The sequence below is a fragment of the Radiomyces spectabilis genome (genome assembly GCF_025331425.1).
Source record: "Radiomyces spectabilis strain NRRL 2753 chromosome Unknown BYT42scaffold_10, whole genome shotgun sequence".
Taxonomy (NCBI): domain Eukaryota; kingdom Fungi; phylum Mucoromycota; class Mucoromycetes; order Mucorales; family Radiomycetaceae; genus Radiomyces; species Radiomyces spectabilis.
Window position 1 is genome coordinate 542,437 of NW_026251935.1, and position 16,390 is coordinate 558,826.

The following is a 16,390-nucleotide window of genomic DNA, read 5'->3' on the forward strand; positions in this document are numbered from 1 at the left end:
AGACATGGAATAACGTGGAGATCGATATAACAAGGTTCGGAACGATAACGATCGCTTGCTACGGATGGAATCAGAGTCCTTTTTGTTGAATGAGAATGATGAAAAAGAGAATTTCATGATAGTGAATCGATGACTCGGTATATGTGTTGAAAAATTTGTGGTGGGATGTAGATAGACTTTTGAATTGGATTGGAGCTAATGAGGAGGAAAAAAAAAATGATTCGGTGGGGCAAATACCTTGCTCTTTATATACCTGTGTAGCACTTGTTGTCTGTGCGTGATCATCTATATATGGAGGCGAAGAAATTTACCCCCTTTTTTTTCTTTGTCTAGGGAGCTGCAGGTTTTTCCTCTCTTTCTTTATACTCTATTATCAGCCCGAGCCACGTTCTTTTCTCTCTGGTGCAAAAGCACAGCTCCTCCTACCCAAAATAAGCCATCTCATAAGAGACAAATACATGCACTGATATATTTATTGCCTATTGGCTGCATAGCACGCTGATGGCGTTGCCACGATGTTCCATCCATTGGATCGTTTTCACTATCCTTTTCCGATCACCTCGCCGACAATCTATTGTCAAGGAAGTACAGCCACTCGACGATTCCAAGAAACAAGAAACAAGGAAAATAAAAAAGAAAAAAGGAAAACCAGTGTTGAAGAAAAAAAGAGGGCCCTTACATAAACATGTAAAATGCGGCAAGGGAATAAGAAGCGGGATTTGGGAAACGGAGGCGGAATCCTTTTGGAGAAGGATCCTTTTTTCTTTCTTCACTGGATTAGTCACGGGGAGGAGTCTTTGATTGAGCCGTAATAGGAGATGAGCCCAAGCAAGTTGCATCCCATCATGGTACGGAGCGAAAAAATCAAGCTCTCTTTATGTGTTTGTTGCTGTTTGTTTTTCTTTTCCCAAACGATGGGGTTTTTTTTTTCATAGTTTATGGATCGTATTTGTTTCATCTTGGCTACCGCCCTAATAGACTTGGCAAATGAAAAAATAAATAAAAAAAAAACCATACACGTGGATACAAAATAAATAGCATGAAACATCCATTGTTTTCATATACTTGGTTTAGGAACTGGATCCATGGTGCGAAAAAGATGTGGAACAAATTAGGACCATTTCAGGGGTCAAAACCTCCATCATCACAGAAACTGATTCAGCCATCGTAAGATAAAAATAAGGAGTGGCGTTACACATCCATTGCTTATTTCCTCAAGCGCTTACACTAGTATTCCTCCCATAGCAATTTGAATAAAAGAATCCATTAATCCAAGCTCAGATGCACATTCATTGCCACACCATTAAAATAGTTTTCGGTTTAAAAAAAGTGGAAATTTGACTTTTGGAAGACGGTTGAAGAATGGCAGTGAGCGAAAGAGAAGGGGAAATTTTATAATGATTCAGGGTTTTAAAGCTAACCACTGCATTTGGCCATAAATCGGCGGGAGGGCTTGACCGTGTCATCTTGCATTGAACCCGATCGTGTTGTCCAGCTTGGCTGAAAAGCTCAGCAAGATCAACAACATGCTGCATACCCGTACCCATGCAGGTGATTATTAAAAAAATTCCTACAGTGTGGCAGCCGCCCTTGCCTTGCTCAGCATCGCATCGCCAGGTTTTCGGCGCTCAAGGAGACCCTATCGACAGAGGAGCGCCTCAAAATACAATAGAGAATGATTTCAAACTTAATCCGCTCGGATTAAGGATCCTAATCAGAAGCAAACAAAACACAATGCCACCTGGCGAAAAATACAAACTTTGAGGGTGCGAAAACGAGGAGTATCACTTATCATGTCAGGAAAAAGAAATGGATGCTTGTATTTTCTGATGCTGTGTAGAGTGAGAAAAGGGGAAGGGGTGTCTGATAGTATAGGAGGAAAAAAAATGGATTTGCTATCAAACAAGAACAATGTATTAAGAGATTAAGGTGAGATCTATACCGTGTCAACAGGAGCATCAAACAGCTCGGAGTGATTGGGATCCCACATATTTGAGCGTACAAATGTCAACAAGTTTTGTTCCAACTCTTGGTTGTTGGTACTGGTTTTGGCCAGGGCAATAAGACGGGGATCCCGCGCGACATTTTCCGCGATCGCTTGACGGCACACGGCGGCGGCGACTTTGGCGGACACTTCACGAATACGATCCAAATCAGGGTACAGGTGCCCTTGTTGAATTTCTTGAGGCTTGAGTGACTGAGCCAAACTTTTGGCCGCTTCGTAAATCATGTCATCGGACACAATGGCTGTTTTGGCAAGAATAGACCCGAGTCCTAAACCAGGGAACACGTACATGTTATTACCCTGACCAGCTTTTACAATTTCGCCTGAAGGCATTTGATAGGGAGGAAACGCGGTGCCAGAGGCGAAGAGCACGCGATGGTCCGTGAACTGCATGGCTTGTTCAAACGTGCACTCGGCGTTGGTCATGGGGTTCGATAGCGGGAACACAATAGGTAGCTTGTTCTGTTTCGCCATCTTGTCAAGAACTTCGGGCGTGAATGCTTGCGATTGAGCTGAAAGACCAATGAGTCTAAAACAAACAAAAACAAAAAAGCATTCAGGATCTCATCCCATCATGTACACAAACAAGTATACAAACAAAGTTACAGGAAACAAAACTAAAAAAAAAATAGGGGATGTCAAAAAACCGGTACTTACGCTGTAGGTCGGACGTGATCAATGACTTGCCCCAAGGACTTGAACTGAGCCTGATTGTTGTCAGATCGAGCAAAGAACACCTTGTGTTGAGCCAGTTTATCACCACGATCCGAGGTGATGAGTCCTTTGCTGTCAACAAAGTAAAACATCTTTTTCGCTTCGTCCTGGGACAGACCATACTGACGCATAAAGTGACCCAAGATCAATTTGCCCACACCAATAGCCGACGAGCCTGCACCGAAAAAGACAATGCGATGATCATGGGGATCTACATTGGCTTTCTCTTGGGCAATACGAATGGCGTTGATGAACCCGGCTAAAATAACAGCACCGGTACCCTGAATATCGTCATTGAAGCATAATCTCTGGTTCTGGTACTTTTCAAGGAGGCCAAAAGCATGCGCCGAGGAGAAATCTTCGAATTGTACCAACATTTCAGGATACACATCGTATAATGCCTCCATCACTTGATCCATTGCCGCATAAAACTATTGTATTATCCTCATCCTCGATCAGAAATTTCTCCAAAGCTGCGACCATTTTTGCATGTGGGGCTCTTTACCTCCTTGTCCGAAGGACGTTTCTGTTTGAGACCGAGGTAGAAAGGATCGTTAAGGTACTTTTCATTGTCGGTGCCAAAATCCAGCACAATAGGCAGTGTTTTGCGAGGATCGATACCTGCGCCGGCAACGTACAACTGCAACTTGCCAATTGAGATACCCAATCCGCCCATACCCAAATCGCCCAGACCGAGAATACGGGACCCATCGGTAACGACCGAAATCACAGGTGCTTCGGGAGAGTTCTTGCGATAGTTTTGAATAATCGATCGGATGTGTGGTAAGTCATTGATCGTTAAATACAATCCATCTGCTGCACCTAATGATCGTCCATTGCGAGAATGATTAATACTGATTTAATTCAGATGGGGACAATGGGGACTCTCAATGTTTACCTGGAGGGGCCAAAAATGGATAGATGTTGGAGTATTCTTGACAGGCTTGACCGACCGTCGGGGTATAAATGATGGGTGCAATTTCCTATATGAATTCGGCAACATTTAAGGACTCGTACCATTCACAGTAAATCTCCACTTTTTTCAAAGAACCATTGACCATGAACGTTTGAATCAAGAAATGATTGTTGTGAAACATAGTACACAGCACCTCTTTTAAGAATGACAATCATTTTCCGGATCATGACCGCGAACGCATGGCAATCCATCCTCCCCTACCAGATAACGACGACCTACCTCTAAATGATCGCCCACGACCTTGTAAAACAGTCGCGTATTGGAATTCCGCAATTGAGCTAAAAACACATATTTATCAAGCGGGGTTTGCTTGGCGCGCAATTGCTTGAGGGCACGTTGTTTCTGAACGTCCAGCGTCTCGACACCCGCAGGTTGAAATCCGGCTAGGCCATAAGCGTCCCGCGCCTGATGACACAACACCGTGCCTATGCAATGGATTGGTCATGTCATTAGCAACATATCCCAGAATCGAATCAGAAAATAACGCAATTACCTTGATTGTAATACGGAGACGTCGCCAACGAAATATCTGTTCTAGGGGTTGCAACGTCTTCCACGGCGGCCGGCACGACCCCACCCACGGAATAATGGCGGGTATTGAGTATCAATGGTCTGAAAGCGTTAACCGAACGTGAAAGTCGCTTCGTGAGGATCAGAGAGGATCGGTAATACATGGGTTGAATTTGTATGAAATAAGGAAAGCGATTTCCAAAGAAGCAGAAAAATTAAGGTAAAAAAGGCAAAAATAGGGTTTGAGCGGCCGATTGAAAAAGGAAAGACTGCTATATAAAAAAAAGGCAATTCAACGTCCGACTTTGTTGACTGGGAAAATCAACAAATGAGCATCGAGGACTCTATCCGAGTCATCCTGATTTGATATGATTTCTTCATTCAACCAGCGAATCCTTGAATAATCCAATCCAAGCTCACGGAAACACTTCGGATGTGTTGATGGGGCAAATCTTCGGAATCGCTGGCCATTGTTTGTAAACAGTAATTACTGGTCACTTGGATATCTTCTGGTAACGATTCACGACGTTGTGAAAGGTCCAATGGTCGATCGCTACTGTATTTCAAGGCGGATAGCTGTGGCCATTGATCGCACCAAAGATGGGCATGGCTCGGAAGTGATACACAAGGTGATGGATCAACGGTGGTCGGCACAAAGATCAGGTATTCGGATTTGACATTGTAATCAGCGCACATCAAACGCATAAACAAAGGCGGCCGAAAGCCCGGATTATAACTCAACGCAGCATATTGGTGTGGCTCCAGGATCTGTAGTTCCCATTTTTCATATTTGATGCGTTGCAATAAAATGGGTTTGCAAATGGCGCTCCATTCTGTCTCGAGAAGGTGGCGAAGATCCGACGTGGAGAAAAACGAAAAGATGTGTAGGATAATTTCTTTTGGCAACATTTCACAAGACAGTCTATCGCCTGCAGATTCCTCTATTGACATGGAATAAAGACAAAGAAGATGAATTGCTACAAAATTGCTTTTTTTTTCTTTTTTCAAACAAAGGCAACTTTGTTCAAGCCCGCTGAGTGGCTGACGGCGTAAGGGTTTTATCATAAAATGTTCATCATCCTTCGCTCTGTAAACCCCAGTTTTATATTTCAAAATCAAAGATTTCAGGTTCTACGACCGACAAAAAACATGCATACCAATAAGTATACAATGCGCTTTTATACGATTAACAAGCCGTACACCCGCTGTGCAATGGATGCCGCCTGCCACCGGAGGTCGCCCCCTTACATTGAGCGACTTTCGTCAGACAAAAAGCCTAACGCAAACACGGCATAACCTGGGCGAGAACTCTTGACGGAACTTCGGTATATTAATGACAACCTTATGGCAATACCATGCGTCGTGATTTGTTTCTGAACACGCGCAAAGCAGCACTGGTTCCCCCCCTCAGTTCCATCCCGCCCAGGCTATGATAGATCTAGAAAGATGTGTGGGTATGTTGGGTATTTAAAAAAAATGAGTTAGTAAGCTCTTTGATTGATTCAAATTTTCGTCAAGATATTTTACCTTTGTTATTTGAAGTTTTCGATAGCCATTGATCGCTTGACACGACTTGGATTATATGACATTGAAAAATTTTTGAATTAGTATACGTTTATTACATCATAGCAAAGGAAAAGAAATTGGACTTGCCTTTGAACCAAATGGTGTACCGGAAAAAAAAAACGATGAATACTGACCGCCAGGTAAGCTTCTTCTTCGATGCGGAAAATAAAATTGCTTCCAGGGACAGTTAAGCGATGGATCGGTGGTGTCAGCTTGAGCAGGCAAAAAATATTGACGTGGCCAGAAGTGACGGTAACTTCGAGTTGGATTCCAGATATCGAGAGTCCCCCGAATAAAAAGAAAGAAACAAATAAAGTACATGATGATAAAAAAACAATGGTCGCGTCAGTAAAAACCTCCTAAAAAACCCTGTGGGAAAAAAAGAGGAAAAGACTGCGAAAAGAATATGTACATGAAATATAAAATACAAAATACAAAATACAAACTATGAACTACAAAATACGATAATCGGGAAGACATCTCGAATACCATATCATGAGAAGCAATCCAAAGGAGAGGAACATGAAGAGGACACGTAAGCCTTTTTCCGATGAAAAAGAGAGTCACACCACCAACGATGACCTTTGACGTCATCCAGTTTCGCCAGATGGATGGATGGATGGATGGATGGCGAGAGAAAGTCAACTTGTAGCATCCAGAACTTGTCAGGCGAAAAGAAACGGAAACCGGAAGCTGGAAGAAGGATGGAAGCAAAGGAGGGGTGAGTCTGTTTTGCCGGAGCAAAATCGATGGTGGACCACTCGACGCTTACCTTTTTGAGGATTGTAGTCGATTCAACCAAGTTATATACACGGGATAAGAATGGTCTGGATAATGGATGCGGATGGGATCTTGATACAATGATAGTGAGGGTTTATCAAGCAAACAGAAAGAGAGAGAGAAAAGCAAAAGAAAAAAGATAAGAAGACCAAAATATATGATTTTCCATGGATGAAACAATAGTCACCTTACTGGTGCATGAACTCATAGATCGAAGCACGCCTGCTTATGTATTATTCGATTCATTGAAAATTGAAAGAGAGTGAAAGGACATATATAGTATAACTGACAAAAAAAACAAATTGAATGATGCTACAGAAGAACGCCAGTCGTATCATCAACCACTTTTCTTCAAAGAGAGCTCTACTCACATTTTTATTCGAAAGACGACGATACTCTGTTTAACCACAACTGGCGCAAACGGCATCTTGCTGCTAATTGTTTCGCCTATTATCGTGAAAGTGGGCAGCGAGGCATGGTTGAAAGATAAAAAAAAGGTTTAACAGGTCCTGATAACTTAGTGTAGATCATGTGATTTACAAAATCGCTAATTTCCCAAAAATTTTAATTAGGAAATCTCTTCCTTCTTCAGTGTTGCTGCGAAGGAGACGCGCGATTGTTGGAGGTGTAGGCTCCAAAGGCGGAAGCACAATGGAACCTTGGGCACAGCAGAACTGGAATTGTGGATTTGAGATGGATCCAGACATGCGCTCTTTGAGCCACATGTGTGCCTGGCAGAAATTGCAGACAACATTCATGCGACCCAAGGTATGTCTACTGGGGAGTTCTGATTCATCAGACTCTGCGTTACCAACAGGTGCAGGTAATCTACGGCTGTGTTCTCCAGCGTCATTTTCGTTTGCTTCTCTCATAGCCAGCCTCGCTGGATTCAATGGGCAAGCCAGATGGCTGCTGCGCTGGTGTCCCAGTTGCTGGCACGAAGAGCAACGGACTTCTACCAATCCTTGGATCGTAGCAACGTTGGGTTGTTCGGTGCGTCTGGGGTTATTGGGACAGTTTCTAGAGGTGGATCGAGCGTGTCTTGGGAGACCGCAAGAAACACAGGAGATGGGTGATGAGACAATAGCGCTTTCCTCAGCACGTCTCGTATTGTTGGGACAGCTGCGATTCGTTGATCGAGCATGACCTGGCAGGCCACACGAAGCACAGAAAATGGTTGAAGACGACATTGGGGAAAAAGCGATTGAGCTTGAGGAAATGGAATAAAGAAAGGAATTGGACCTAGATAATAAAACAATACAGCGTGGTTTAACTAAACAAATCATATAATAACACGGTCCGCTCATGCATAAAAGGAAGTGCAGATCATGAGCAACTCCAAGTGACCGGTTTTTACAACACGTAAATCATGTGATCTATTTTGTTTAGCCAATCAGCAGCCTTAAAAACGTTTATTATCCAATCAACAACGCCAAATTAGCGGACAATAAAAGTGACTGCGAACTAAAATTCAAACATTTTAATAAGGGTAGAGATTTCAATGTCATTTTGCTTTGACAGTATATTATGTCCACAAACACAAAGGGTCTTTTGCAAATCCGTTGATATAGGCTATAACAGCTAAATCCACAGAGGAGACAAAGTTAGCACTCGATCCAAAAGTCGTCTGCGAAATCACAGAAGTTGATGCCTAAATTTGAGTTATTCCTCACATCGATTTGATAAACTTGCATCACTACGAAAAAGTCTTGCACAATAACAGAGATCCGTTATCGCCATTTTTTTGACATTGATTTGTAACGATATGGCCAATAACGTGAGATGTGATTCTATTATCGGGACTATGAAGGGTTCATCTCTTTTTGAGGTGATATCAATTTTACAAAGGGTTCTTGCGATCATTCAACAATCGAGCCACATCCGAAGCGAGACTCGGGCTATGGTCAGGCTTGATGTCAAACCTTCTTGACAAGATACGCAGTGCCTTCTTTGTATTTTCATTGGCCAGAGCTGTTACTTCTGTGGCCTCATGTGTATTGCTGAGCCTTTGCTTCCAGGACGATTGATTCAGATTCCGGGAGAGGCAATCCGAAGGAGTAAAGAAGTTCAAGTATGCTGACCAGCTTCAATCATAATGGAATCGAGAGGTGAAATCCATCAAAGAAAAGAAAGAGAGCAAAGAATCACTTTTTTTTTATTGTGAATCACTTTTATTTGATGTATTAAAAATCCTGCATGTGACAGCCATGCTTTCCCGTCATTCATCTCAAGCGAATGGCTCAAATTCTTGTGGATCATTCCCTGCTCACCCCAATGTATCTTCCAGGCGATAAGCCTCCAGACGTATAAGCCAGCTAGTATGCTGGATTTAATGAGGTCGCCAGTATTCTAGTAGCTGGAAAGGGACACTCATCTTGGTTCAGACGTTACTTTTTTCTTGCCGAAGCTGCTTTTGGGCTGTGATGATGGTTGGCGTTGCTGACTTTCAATCTGTCTACAATGCATGGTAAATAAATGGCTTTTTCATCAGAAGAATCCTCCCACCCAAGACTGATAACAAAATCGAATTTATCAATGCATATAGAACATATGAGCCAGTCAGAACTGATAAAATTTTGTTTGATGAAAGAACTTATAGAGTGAGCAAATAAAAGAGTTAAGGAACAGATCAATCGAGCCCGAGTAATGCGTTTTGTTAATTGCTAAATCGAGTCGATGTATCACGGTGTTGCCCATTTCAGAAAAAGGGAAGTCTAAAACTCAACCATTGCAGTAAATCATGTGATTCATTTCGTTTCACCCAATCAGAAACGTTTGTTTTTCAAAAATCCCCAATCAAAACCGCCAATTTAGCTGAAACCGAACGTGTCTGTCTTGTGACTGAACATTAGCGCGCATAACTCAAAAACATTTTAACAATGATAGGTAAAATGTAATTATTTTGCTGTGTCCGGTTCAATATTGGTGACAGATAAACGCACAATAACCTGGGACCATATTATGCACTGAGCGCAATTATTAGTTTAGTTCAAAATACAGCATAGACAACATGATTACTAGAAGCGTGATTGCTTGTCTAACGTTTAACTTCTTTGAGGACTTCTTCTTCGATTGCCGCATGCTATCCATGCATGCTTGTAGATTTTTGATATGTGCCATGCAAAAATCGTCTTCAGTTTAAGGACGGGAAGTTACCTCTAAACCTGTTGTATTCGGATAGGAAGACTATTCGATTCTACAAATGGCTATGTCGTAGTAGCCTTGAGAAGCAACCAAAGTGTCAGATCGACCAAAGGAAAAGGGTATGTCGAAATGGGCATTAATGAGGAGCATTGTGCCTGCAAAGCGAAACATTGGTTCTTCAGGAGGGACAAGTGAACCCATTCAGACTCATCTTTGTAGGAAAGGAGGACGAGATATGATCCATTTTCCTCGGTAAAGGAGCGCCCTTCGATAAAGCTTCCATCTAACGAGAGGATGAGATAGTGTCCTTAGAATAAAATGCAAATAATACAGGAAACTCACTGGATGACTAAGCGTTCGGGCAGACAGCATCAAAATGTTGCGTGCAGTTGGTAAACTTGATCGACCTTGGTTTTGTCCCTCTTTTCGGCCTGGCCAATGCGGCAATTATCTAACCCGTAAGCGATGCGCAGAAAATCCTGCTTGTACTTTGGATGCATCACTTCATTTGAAGTGGTTTTGTGACCTTACTGCTATTGCATCATAGACTCATATTTGTGACACATGTGTGACGAAGCGTCTGCAGGTTTGGACCAAGCACGTTGCCTATTTATCAGCAGCCACCACAATTAACGGTGTATAAGTTATGGTGTATTAGATGACGGGATCCTTTACTATTATCATGTGTTCATCCAAGAGATAGAGTGCTTATTATAGGAGCCAATGATGGTGCCATGGGACGTTTGTCAGCAAAGGGCTTTCTGGTTGTTCAACGATTGTGTATTGGTCAGGTTTATTATGTGAGCGGCAATCCAGCCAATTGAAACGGCGCTCCGGGCCATTTTAAATATCGAAATTTTTCCCTTTGGAACATTTTAACAACTTTATGCAACGTTTCTTTTCTACTGGAACTAACATGGCCAAGACTTTCTTCGACTTTACTATCAAAGACATCAAAAACAACGACTGGAACTTGGGTGATCTCAAAGGAAAGGTACTTTTTGTATTTTCACACCATCGGTTCGCATCGTGATGTTGAACGCGCTCTTTTTGTCTTAGGTTGTTTTGGTGGTCAATGTCGCCTCCAAGTGTGGCTTTACCAAGCAATATAGTGGTTTGGAAGAACTTTACAAGAAATACAAGGACCGTGGCTTTGAGATTGTTGGTGCTCCCTGCAATCAATTTGGCAATCAAGGTAAAAAGATAAAGTGAAATGGCAGGGGAAAAGTGAATCTCTCGTGCGCAGCCAAGGAACTCAACACGTTTTTATTTTATTTTTTCCACAGAACCTGGTTCTTCGGAAGGTAACTAGTCCATAAGCTCGATTCGATTGACGCACTGACTGATTCAACCATTTCATTATGTAGAAATTAGCAACTTTTGCAAATTGACATACGACGTGTCTTTCCCTTTGACTGCCAAGCTGTAAGTTACCTATCAATTATTCGACGGCTCGCCCTTTGTAAGTCGACGCTCACCTTTTTTTTATTGTTTTTAAATAAGCGATGTCAACGGTGACAACGAAGCTCCTTTGTTCAAGTTCTTGAAGGAATCGCAACCTGGCATTATGGGGTAAGATATACAACGGTTACTTTTTACGGCAAGACAGTGGGTTCTCATTCAACTCTTTTCATGTTTATTACAGTTTGAAGCGTGTCAAGTGGAACTTTGAAAAGTTCTTGGTGAACCGCAACGGTGAAGTGGTTCAACGCTATTCCTCACTCACTGAACCCAAATCAATGGAAGCTGATATTGAGAAGCTTCTGTGATCGTAAACTTTTTCCCGAAGTTTTCTTCAGTTGGTCAGAATAAAACAATATGGCCCTAGGGTCGTCCCAATCTCTTTCTTTTTCTTTTCTTTTATTTTCTTGTCATGGTTTCTAAACAGCAAATGTTTGTGTGGGGTGGTTTGCCCATCACTGTCTTTGGCTTGGACGAACACAAAGCCAAGGGCGTTGACCAACCTGTTGCGGTCGTGTTTGCTTTGCATGGTCGATTGCGTAAGCTTATCATTGTCCAACTGTCATGACTAATGACAATTCCCAGACTCACTCATGACCATTATTAGAATCTGAGCAAAAGATGCAACCTATTGCTGAAGCATTGTGCGGTCTCAATGAAGCGGCCAACAAACGACATTTAATCGTGGTAACTTTTGATCATCCCAATCACGGTCAACGGCTGCGTCACAAACAGGCCAACTATGCTTGGAAAGAAGGCCGACATGAAAATCCCGATCATGCCTTGGATATGTGGGCCATGCTGTATTCCTCTTCGCGAACCATATCCGACCTGATCGATGTCTTGGAGTATTATCTGTTCGACCGTCAAACCGTAACACCACCCCGTATCCAAGCCTGGGGCGTTCTCGGATTCTCAATGGGTGGTCATGCCGCCTTTATGGCCGCGGCTGAAGGTAAACGTCAACCCACTCACATACAATCTTTTCCCAAAACCCTTTCCTTGTCTCTCTCTTTTCCTTGTGATCCCTCGTCAAACTGATGCGTTTCTTTTTTGGTAGATCCTAGAATTACGGTATCTATTCCTATTGTGGGAACCGCCGATTTCTTGGGACTTTTGCGTACTCGTCTCCAAGACAACGGGTTATCGTCTGCTCAACATTTACCCGCTTCGCTGTGCGAAGCCATTCAGCGTCGCACGGACAGATTGGAAGACCGGCTCAAAGATACCAAGCTGTTAATTATCAGTGGAGAAAAAGATAAACTCGTACCGGCCGCCAGCAATGCCGGGTTTGTTCAACGACTACGACAAGTTCACAAAGGCAGCGAAAATGAGGATTGGCAATATATCGTTGTGCCAGATGTAGGTCATGAGTGGTGTCCGACGATGGTGAATGAAAGTGTTCAGTGGTGTCAACGATGGCTGCTGCAACAGGACGAAGGACAGTGCAAATTGTAAATGACCACTTTTTTTATTTTCCCGGAGATGTTAGCCTGGTCCAACTTTAGGAATATCATAATGTTCGCTAAGTTGTTCGAGCTTGTTATTAAAGTCAATGACTTTTTCCTTGTGCGATTTCATGGCTGCCTTGGCGACTCGTTCCATTTGCTAATCGATGCATGCAACAATTAACTGATTAGAACACAATGCTCAACACACTCGTTGGGTCGTCCTTACTCGTTTGCGTTGGATTTCCTCGAATTTGCGTTCAGCTTCCGTTTTCTCAATCACTTTGACAGGTTGTGGACTACCGCTTTCGCTTCGTGATCCTTCAATGGCTCGTGCCAACTTTTCCTTGTCGGATTTGCTCTTTTTCTTTTTCTTTCTACGAAATGAGATGCGCTGGTTATCATAACTGTATCCTTGACTGTATGGCCACACCGCTTAAAGGCTTACTTGATGGATGGAGAGCCGCCTCCCTTGAATTTAAGCGACCCCCCACTTACATGATCGTAAGCGGACATGAAGAAAAGCGGAAAGAAATTTCAAAAATTCGGCAGGACGGCGAAAAGATAGAACCTACGCAAAGACCCCAAAAGTAAAAAATAAAAAAGCAGAAAAAAAAGCCCGCTACTCGCACCTGCCGATCGCACCTATGACGTTTTCTCGCAACAATCCATTTTTGTTCAAAAAGGGGAAAAATCCAGTCAAACTCAGATTCACATGAAAAAGGCAAAGACTTGAAAAAGCCCAACACAACCCAAAAATGATACCCACTACTTTACCGAGCCATATTTCCCCATCCAAGTCGTCAATGTCAGAATCCAAACCAACGGTCAAGCATGGTAGACTAAGGGTAAGCTTACATTGACTTTTCCCACTTGCTCGTGGACCTTGCGCCTCACACACCTCATGACCTCTTCATAGATTCAGTTGATCAATTGTTATCTCAATGTGCCAGTCAAACGGCCTTATGTCATTGTTACCATGGGAGGTAAACTCGAGTGATACATGGATTTCTATCTTTTTCTACTGTTGCTCTGACAACCTCGACTTGTTACAGACCAGATTCATCAATCATCTATATCGGAATATTCACAGGGAAATTGGAACGAATGCTTTGAATTCTATGTCAGCTTTCATGCCCAAATTTTTGATACCATTCAGCTGGATCTGTATGATTCCTACATGTTATTGCCTGACCGGCATATCGGCCGTGCTGAAATCCGCTTGCGCCAGTTGGAAGGCATGCCGGAGACATTCACCAGTTACTACGAAATTTGGGATAAACGTTTGTCGACCGGCGCCACTTCTTCGGTGAGCCGAAAAAAAACCATGGCCGCCAATATGGGAGCATTGGAAGCCACGATTTCTTATGTGTACCAATCAAATGGGGGTTCAGAGGTCGATCATTCGCATAACATCAGCCGATATTCGCCTACCGTTGATCAGCTGGCCGCCGAAAACTTCCAGCGACAGCTTGTCAATCAACGGGCTCAGGAAACCGATGTCAAATTCCGTAAGTACGAAGAACGAGGAAAGAAACCCACTTTGGCCGAAGAAGACGGGTACCCTGATGACAGCGACTCCGATAACGAACGTCGAAGAAGACCCATCTCCTACTCTGTCCGTCGCGCCAGTCGCACCGAACTAGTACAATCGGAACCTCGCACCCCGCCTGCAAGCACGCCCGCAAGCACGACCGTCTTTAGCACCGTCACTTCTTGGCTTGGGCTTTCTTCTCAATCCAGTGCCTCCACCGACCACACCAGAGAAATGCAGCAAATGACGGAAGAACATGCTCCTTCGCCCGATTTACTGCAAGAAGAAAACGAAAGCCTCAAGACTTACCCCATTCTAGACGCTATCGGGTCATGGACAGTCACCAAAGAAACGAATCAAGTGCTACGTGCCATTGGCAAACTGCTGGCAGCTTTTGTAAGTCTAAATCGCAATCGATGGTTGTGCAACGACAAGGTCCTATGGTCATTGACTTGGGGTTCGTTTTGCATATTTTTAGGGGCAAGGTTTTGAACTGTCGCATATGCAAATTTTGACAGGGTTCAGTGTGGTTGAAAAGTTTTACAATGACATACCTCGTGATCGGACGTGGGATACGGTGGAAAGCCTTTCCGAGATTGATTTGGCTTCCCACTTTTGGCGGTTTTCTGTCGCTACGTATGGTTGGAAAGGAGTGAACTTTCTTGGTCATGGCAATGGGTATATTTCAGATGCCGTCCGCAATCAGTCGGATACGCTATCCGTAAGAGAATATCTGTCTTTACCCAAGGAGGATATGCTAGCCTACGAATTCCGCTCCACCGAAGCCTTTCGTCCCAGCTATTTTATAGCCCGCGATCGTTCCACCAACTCGATCGTACTGTGTATCCGAGGCACCATGGTAAGATTAAGCTCTGGCGGTGGTTTGCAAGGCAGGTTCATATAATCTCACTATCACTCTGCATTAGAGCATTTTTGATACCATGACCGATCTTGTATGTGAATATGAACCCTGGAAAGGAGGCTATGTCCATAAAGGCATGAAGGTAAAAAATAGAGCATAAAATTGCAGCATGAATGAAACCCTTTGTTTCTTATCCATTTTCATAGTCATCTGCATTGTGGTTTTTCCAACATATTGCGCCAAAATTGGTTGCTTACACCAACAAGCATTCCACGTCAGCATTGTATATTGTTGGCCACAGTTTGGGTGCGGCCACGGCGGCTATATTGACCATCTTGTTACTTGATTACATGGATGAGTTTCAACAGGGGAAAGAGGAACCTTTCACGCTTCAATGCTTTGGATATGCGCCGGCATGTGGTTTGAGCTTGGATTTGGCGGAAAAATACCAGGTAAAACGGTGAGCGCTGAGTTTCATAGGATAACAAGCGTTCTAACATCTCGTAATGACAGGATCACATTCAATCCATCGTGTTTGCCGATGATTTTGTTAGCAAACTGAGTTATGGTTCCATGATGGATATCAAGGAACTGATCCTCGCAGGTGCGGAAGCCGCTAAGCATCTCAGTCTCAGCCAACTTTTCTTTACGGGTGAACCGACTGGCCCAGAATGGAAAACAGCCTTTGATCGTGTGGCAGAAGCTAGGAAAAGATGTTTGGATTCCATGAGCAATCCAAGAGTAAGTGGGCAATGTATTAGCAAACTAAAAGGGGAGAGGAAAGAAAATAAGAGATCTGATTAGTTCTCCTCTTAGCTTTATGTGGCAGGCAAAGTTTATCAATTTTGGCTGGTAAGTCGAATGATATACAACGTAAAAAGAGAGTCCATTGGCTCACAATCCTCCTTAGGATCCATGTCCGGAAAACGATACCCGCATTGTCGTAGAACGAACAGATGCCAAACGGGTTTCCAGTGAACTGATTCTACGTCGATCGATTGTGCTGGACCATTTACCCAGCAATTTTGATGTCGCTTTTAGACGTGCTCGCGAAGCATTGATGGTCCACAAACCTTCGGCGCCGGGTGTGCTGGATCCCTCGACATCGGAAACCAAGGGAGAAACTACATCTTTGGATGAACGTCTACGCAAGTCACATGAAGAGTCCGACGGCTCGGACCATGAAGGCTTGAGAGGATCTTTCGAAAAGATGGGGCTTAAAGGAACCACCAAACGTAGTGGCGGTGAAGGCCATTACGTTGACCAGAATATTTAAAAAGAAAAGAAAAACACAGTTTTTTGATTCCATTCCATTGTATCCATGATTGTAGAAATTGTATCATAACACAAGCTTTTTGTAGAAATACAGGTCAAATAAAAAAATAAATAC

At 43.2% G+C, this 16,390-nt stretch overlaps 6 protein-coding genes across 6 annotated transcripts; 3 read left to right on the forward strand and 3 right to left on the reverse strand.

The window, feature by feature from the left end:
- Nucleotides 1-1,720: 1,720 nt before the first annotated feature.
- BYT42DRAFT_606740 (malic enzyme) lies at nt 1,721-4,440 on the reverse strand. Its single transcript, XM_051571155.1, has 6 exons — nt 4,189-4,440; nt 3,915-4,120; nt 3,618-3,702; nt 3,225-3,541; nt 2,663-3,150; nt 1,721-2,534 (listed from the first exon to the last, which is right to left on the reverse strand). The coding sequence occupies exons 1-6, from the start codon at nt 4,367-4,369 to the stop codon at nt 1,937-1,939; spliced, it is 1,875 nt and encodes a 624-aa protein (XP_051421010.1). The 5' UTR covers nt 4,370-4,440; the 3' UTR covers nt 1,721-1,936.
- A 1-nt stretch (nt 4,441) lies between these two features.
- BYT42DRAFT_578319 (uncharacterized protein) lies at nt 4,442-5,165 on the reverse strand. The gene has a single exon (XM_051569281.1). It carries the CDS (start codon nt 5,154-5,156, stop codon nt 4,587-4,589), a length of 570 nt encoding a protein of 189 aa, XP_051421011.1. The 5' UTR covers nt 5,157-5,165; the 3' UTR covers nt 4,442-4,586.
- Nucleotides 5,166-10,611: 5,446 nt separating this feature from the next.
- On the forward strand, nt 10,612-11,464 carry BYT42DRAFT_500248 (thioredoxin-like protein; the record flags this gene model as incomplete). Its single annotated transcript, XM_051564693.1, has 6 exons — nt 10,612-10,689; nt 10,755-10,890; nt 10,982-10,999; nt 11,063-11,120; nt 11,199-11,267; nt 11,341-11,464. 6 exons carry the CDS (start codon nt 10,612-10,614, stop codon nt 11,462-11,464), a joined length of 483 nt encoding a protein of 160 aa, XP_051421012.1.
- A 67-nt stretch (nt 11,465-11,531) lies between these two features.
- Nucleotides 11,532-12,666, forward strand: BYT42DRAFT_536430 (Alpha/Beta hydrolase protein). Its single transcript, XM_051565486.1, has 3 exons — nt 11,532-11,695; nt 11,764-12,111; nt 12,217-12,666. The coding sequence occupies exons 1-3, from the start codon at nt 11,569-11,571 to the stop codon at nt 12,612-12,614; spliced, it is 873 nt and encodes a 290-aa protein (XP_051421013.1). The 5' UTR covers nt 11,532-11,568; the 3' UTR covers nt 12,615-12,666.
- Nucleotides 12,645-13,120, reverse strand: BYT42DRAFT_594784 (uncharacterized protein; the record flags this gene model as incomplete). Its single annotated transcript, XM_051570796.1, has 3 exons — nt 12,645-12,764; nt 12,834-12,981; nt 13,053-13,120. 3 exons carry the CDS (start codon nt 13,118-13,120, stop codon nt 12,645-12,647), a joined length of 336 nt encoding a protein of 111 aa, XP_051421014.1.
- Nucleotides 13,121-13,229: 109 nt separating this feature from the next.
- BYT42DRAFT_49753 (uncharacterized protein) lies at nt 13,230-16,073 on the forward strand. The gene is made up of 9 exons (XM_051564501.1): nt 13,230-13,452; nt 13,524-13,590; nt 13,660-14,534; nt 14,617-14,997; nt 15,065-15,142; nt 15,207-15,452; nt 15,514-15,741; nt 15,805-15,852; nt 15,911-16,073. Exons 1-8 carry the CDS (start codon nt 13,363-13,365, stop codon nt 15,814-15,816), a joined length of 1,977 nt encoding a protein of 658 aa, XP_051421015.1. The 5' UTR covers nt 13,230-13,362; the 3' UTR covers nt 15,817-15,852; nt 15,911-16,073.
- Nucleotides 16,074-16,390: the final 317 nt, after the last annotated feature.

Bases quoted from the DNA above. Each gene is read 5' to 3' on its own strand.
- BYT42DRAFT_606740 (XM_051571155.1), bottom strand. From the start codon at position 4,369: ATGTATTACCGATCCTCTCTGATCCTCACGAAGCGACTTTCACGTTCG. The intron at 3,542-3,617 runs GTAAACATTGAG...GACGATCATTAG, and splicing joins TCCATTTTTGGCCCCTCCAG to GTGCAGCAGATGGATTGTAT. The intron at 3,151-3,224 runs GTAAAGAGCCCC...ATAATACAATAG, and splicing joins AACGTCCTTCGGACAAGGAG to TTTTATGCGGCAATGGATCA.
- BYT42DRAFT_578319 (XM_051569281.1), bottom strand. From the start codon at position 5,156: ATGTCAATAGAGGAATCTGCAGGCGATAGACTGTCTTGTGAAATGTTG.
- BYT42DRAFT_536430 (XM_051565486.1), top strand. From the start codon at position 11,569: ATGGTTTCTAAACAGCAAATGTTTGTGTGGGGTGGTTTGCCCATCACT. The intron at 11,696-11,763 runs GTAAGCTTATCA...GACCATTATTAG, and splicing joins TGCTTTGCATGGTCGATTGC to AATCTGAGCAAAAGATGCAA. The intron at 12,112-12,216 runs GTAAACGTCAAC...CTTTTTTGGTAG, and splicing joins CTTTATGGCCGCGGCTGAAG to ATCCTAGAATTACGGTATCT.
- BYT42DRAFT_49753 (XM_051564501.1), top strand. From the start codon at position 13,363: ATGATACCCACTACTTTACCGAGCCATATTTCCCCATCCAAGTCGTCA. The intron at 14,998-15,064 runs GTAAGATTAAGC...ACTCTGCATTAG, and splicing joins TGTGTATCCGAGGCACCATG to AGCATTTTTGATACCATGAC. The intron at 15,143-15,206 runs GTAAAAAATAGA...CCATTTTCATAG, and splicing joins ATGTCCATAAAGGCATGAAG to TCATCTGCATTGTGGTTTTT.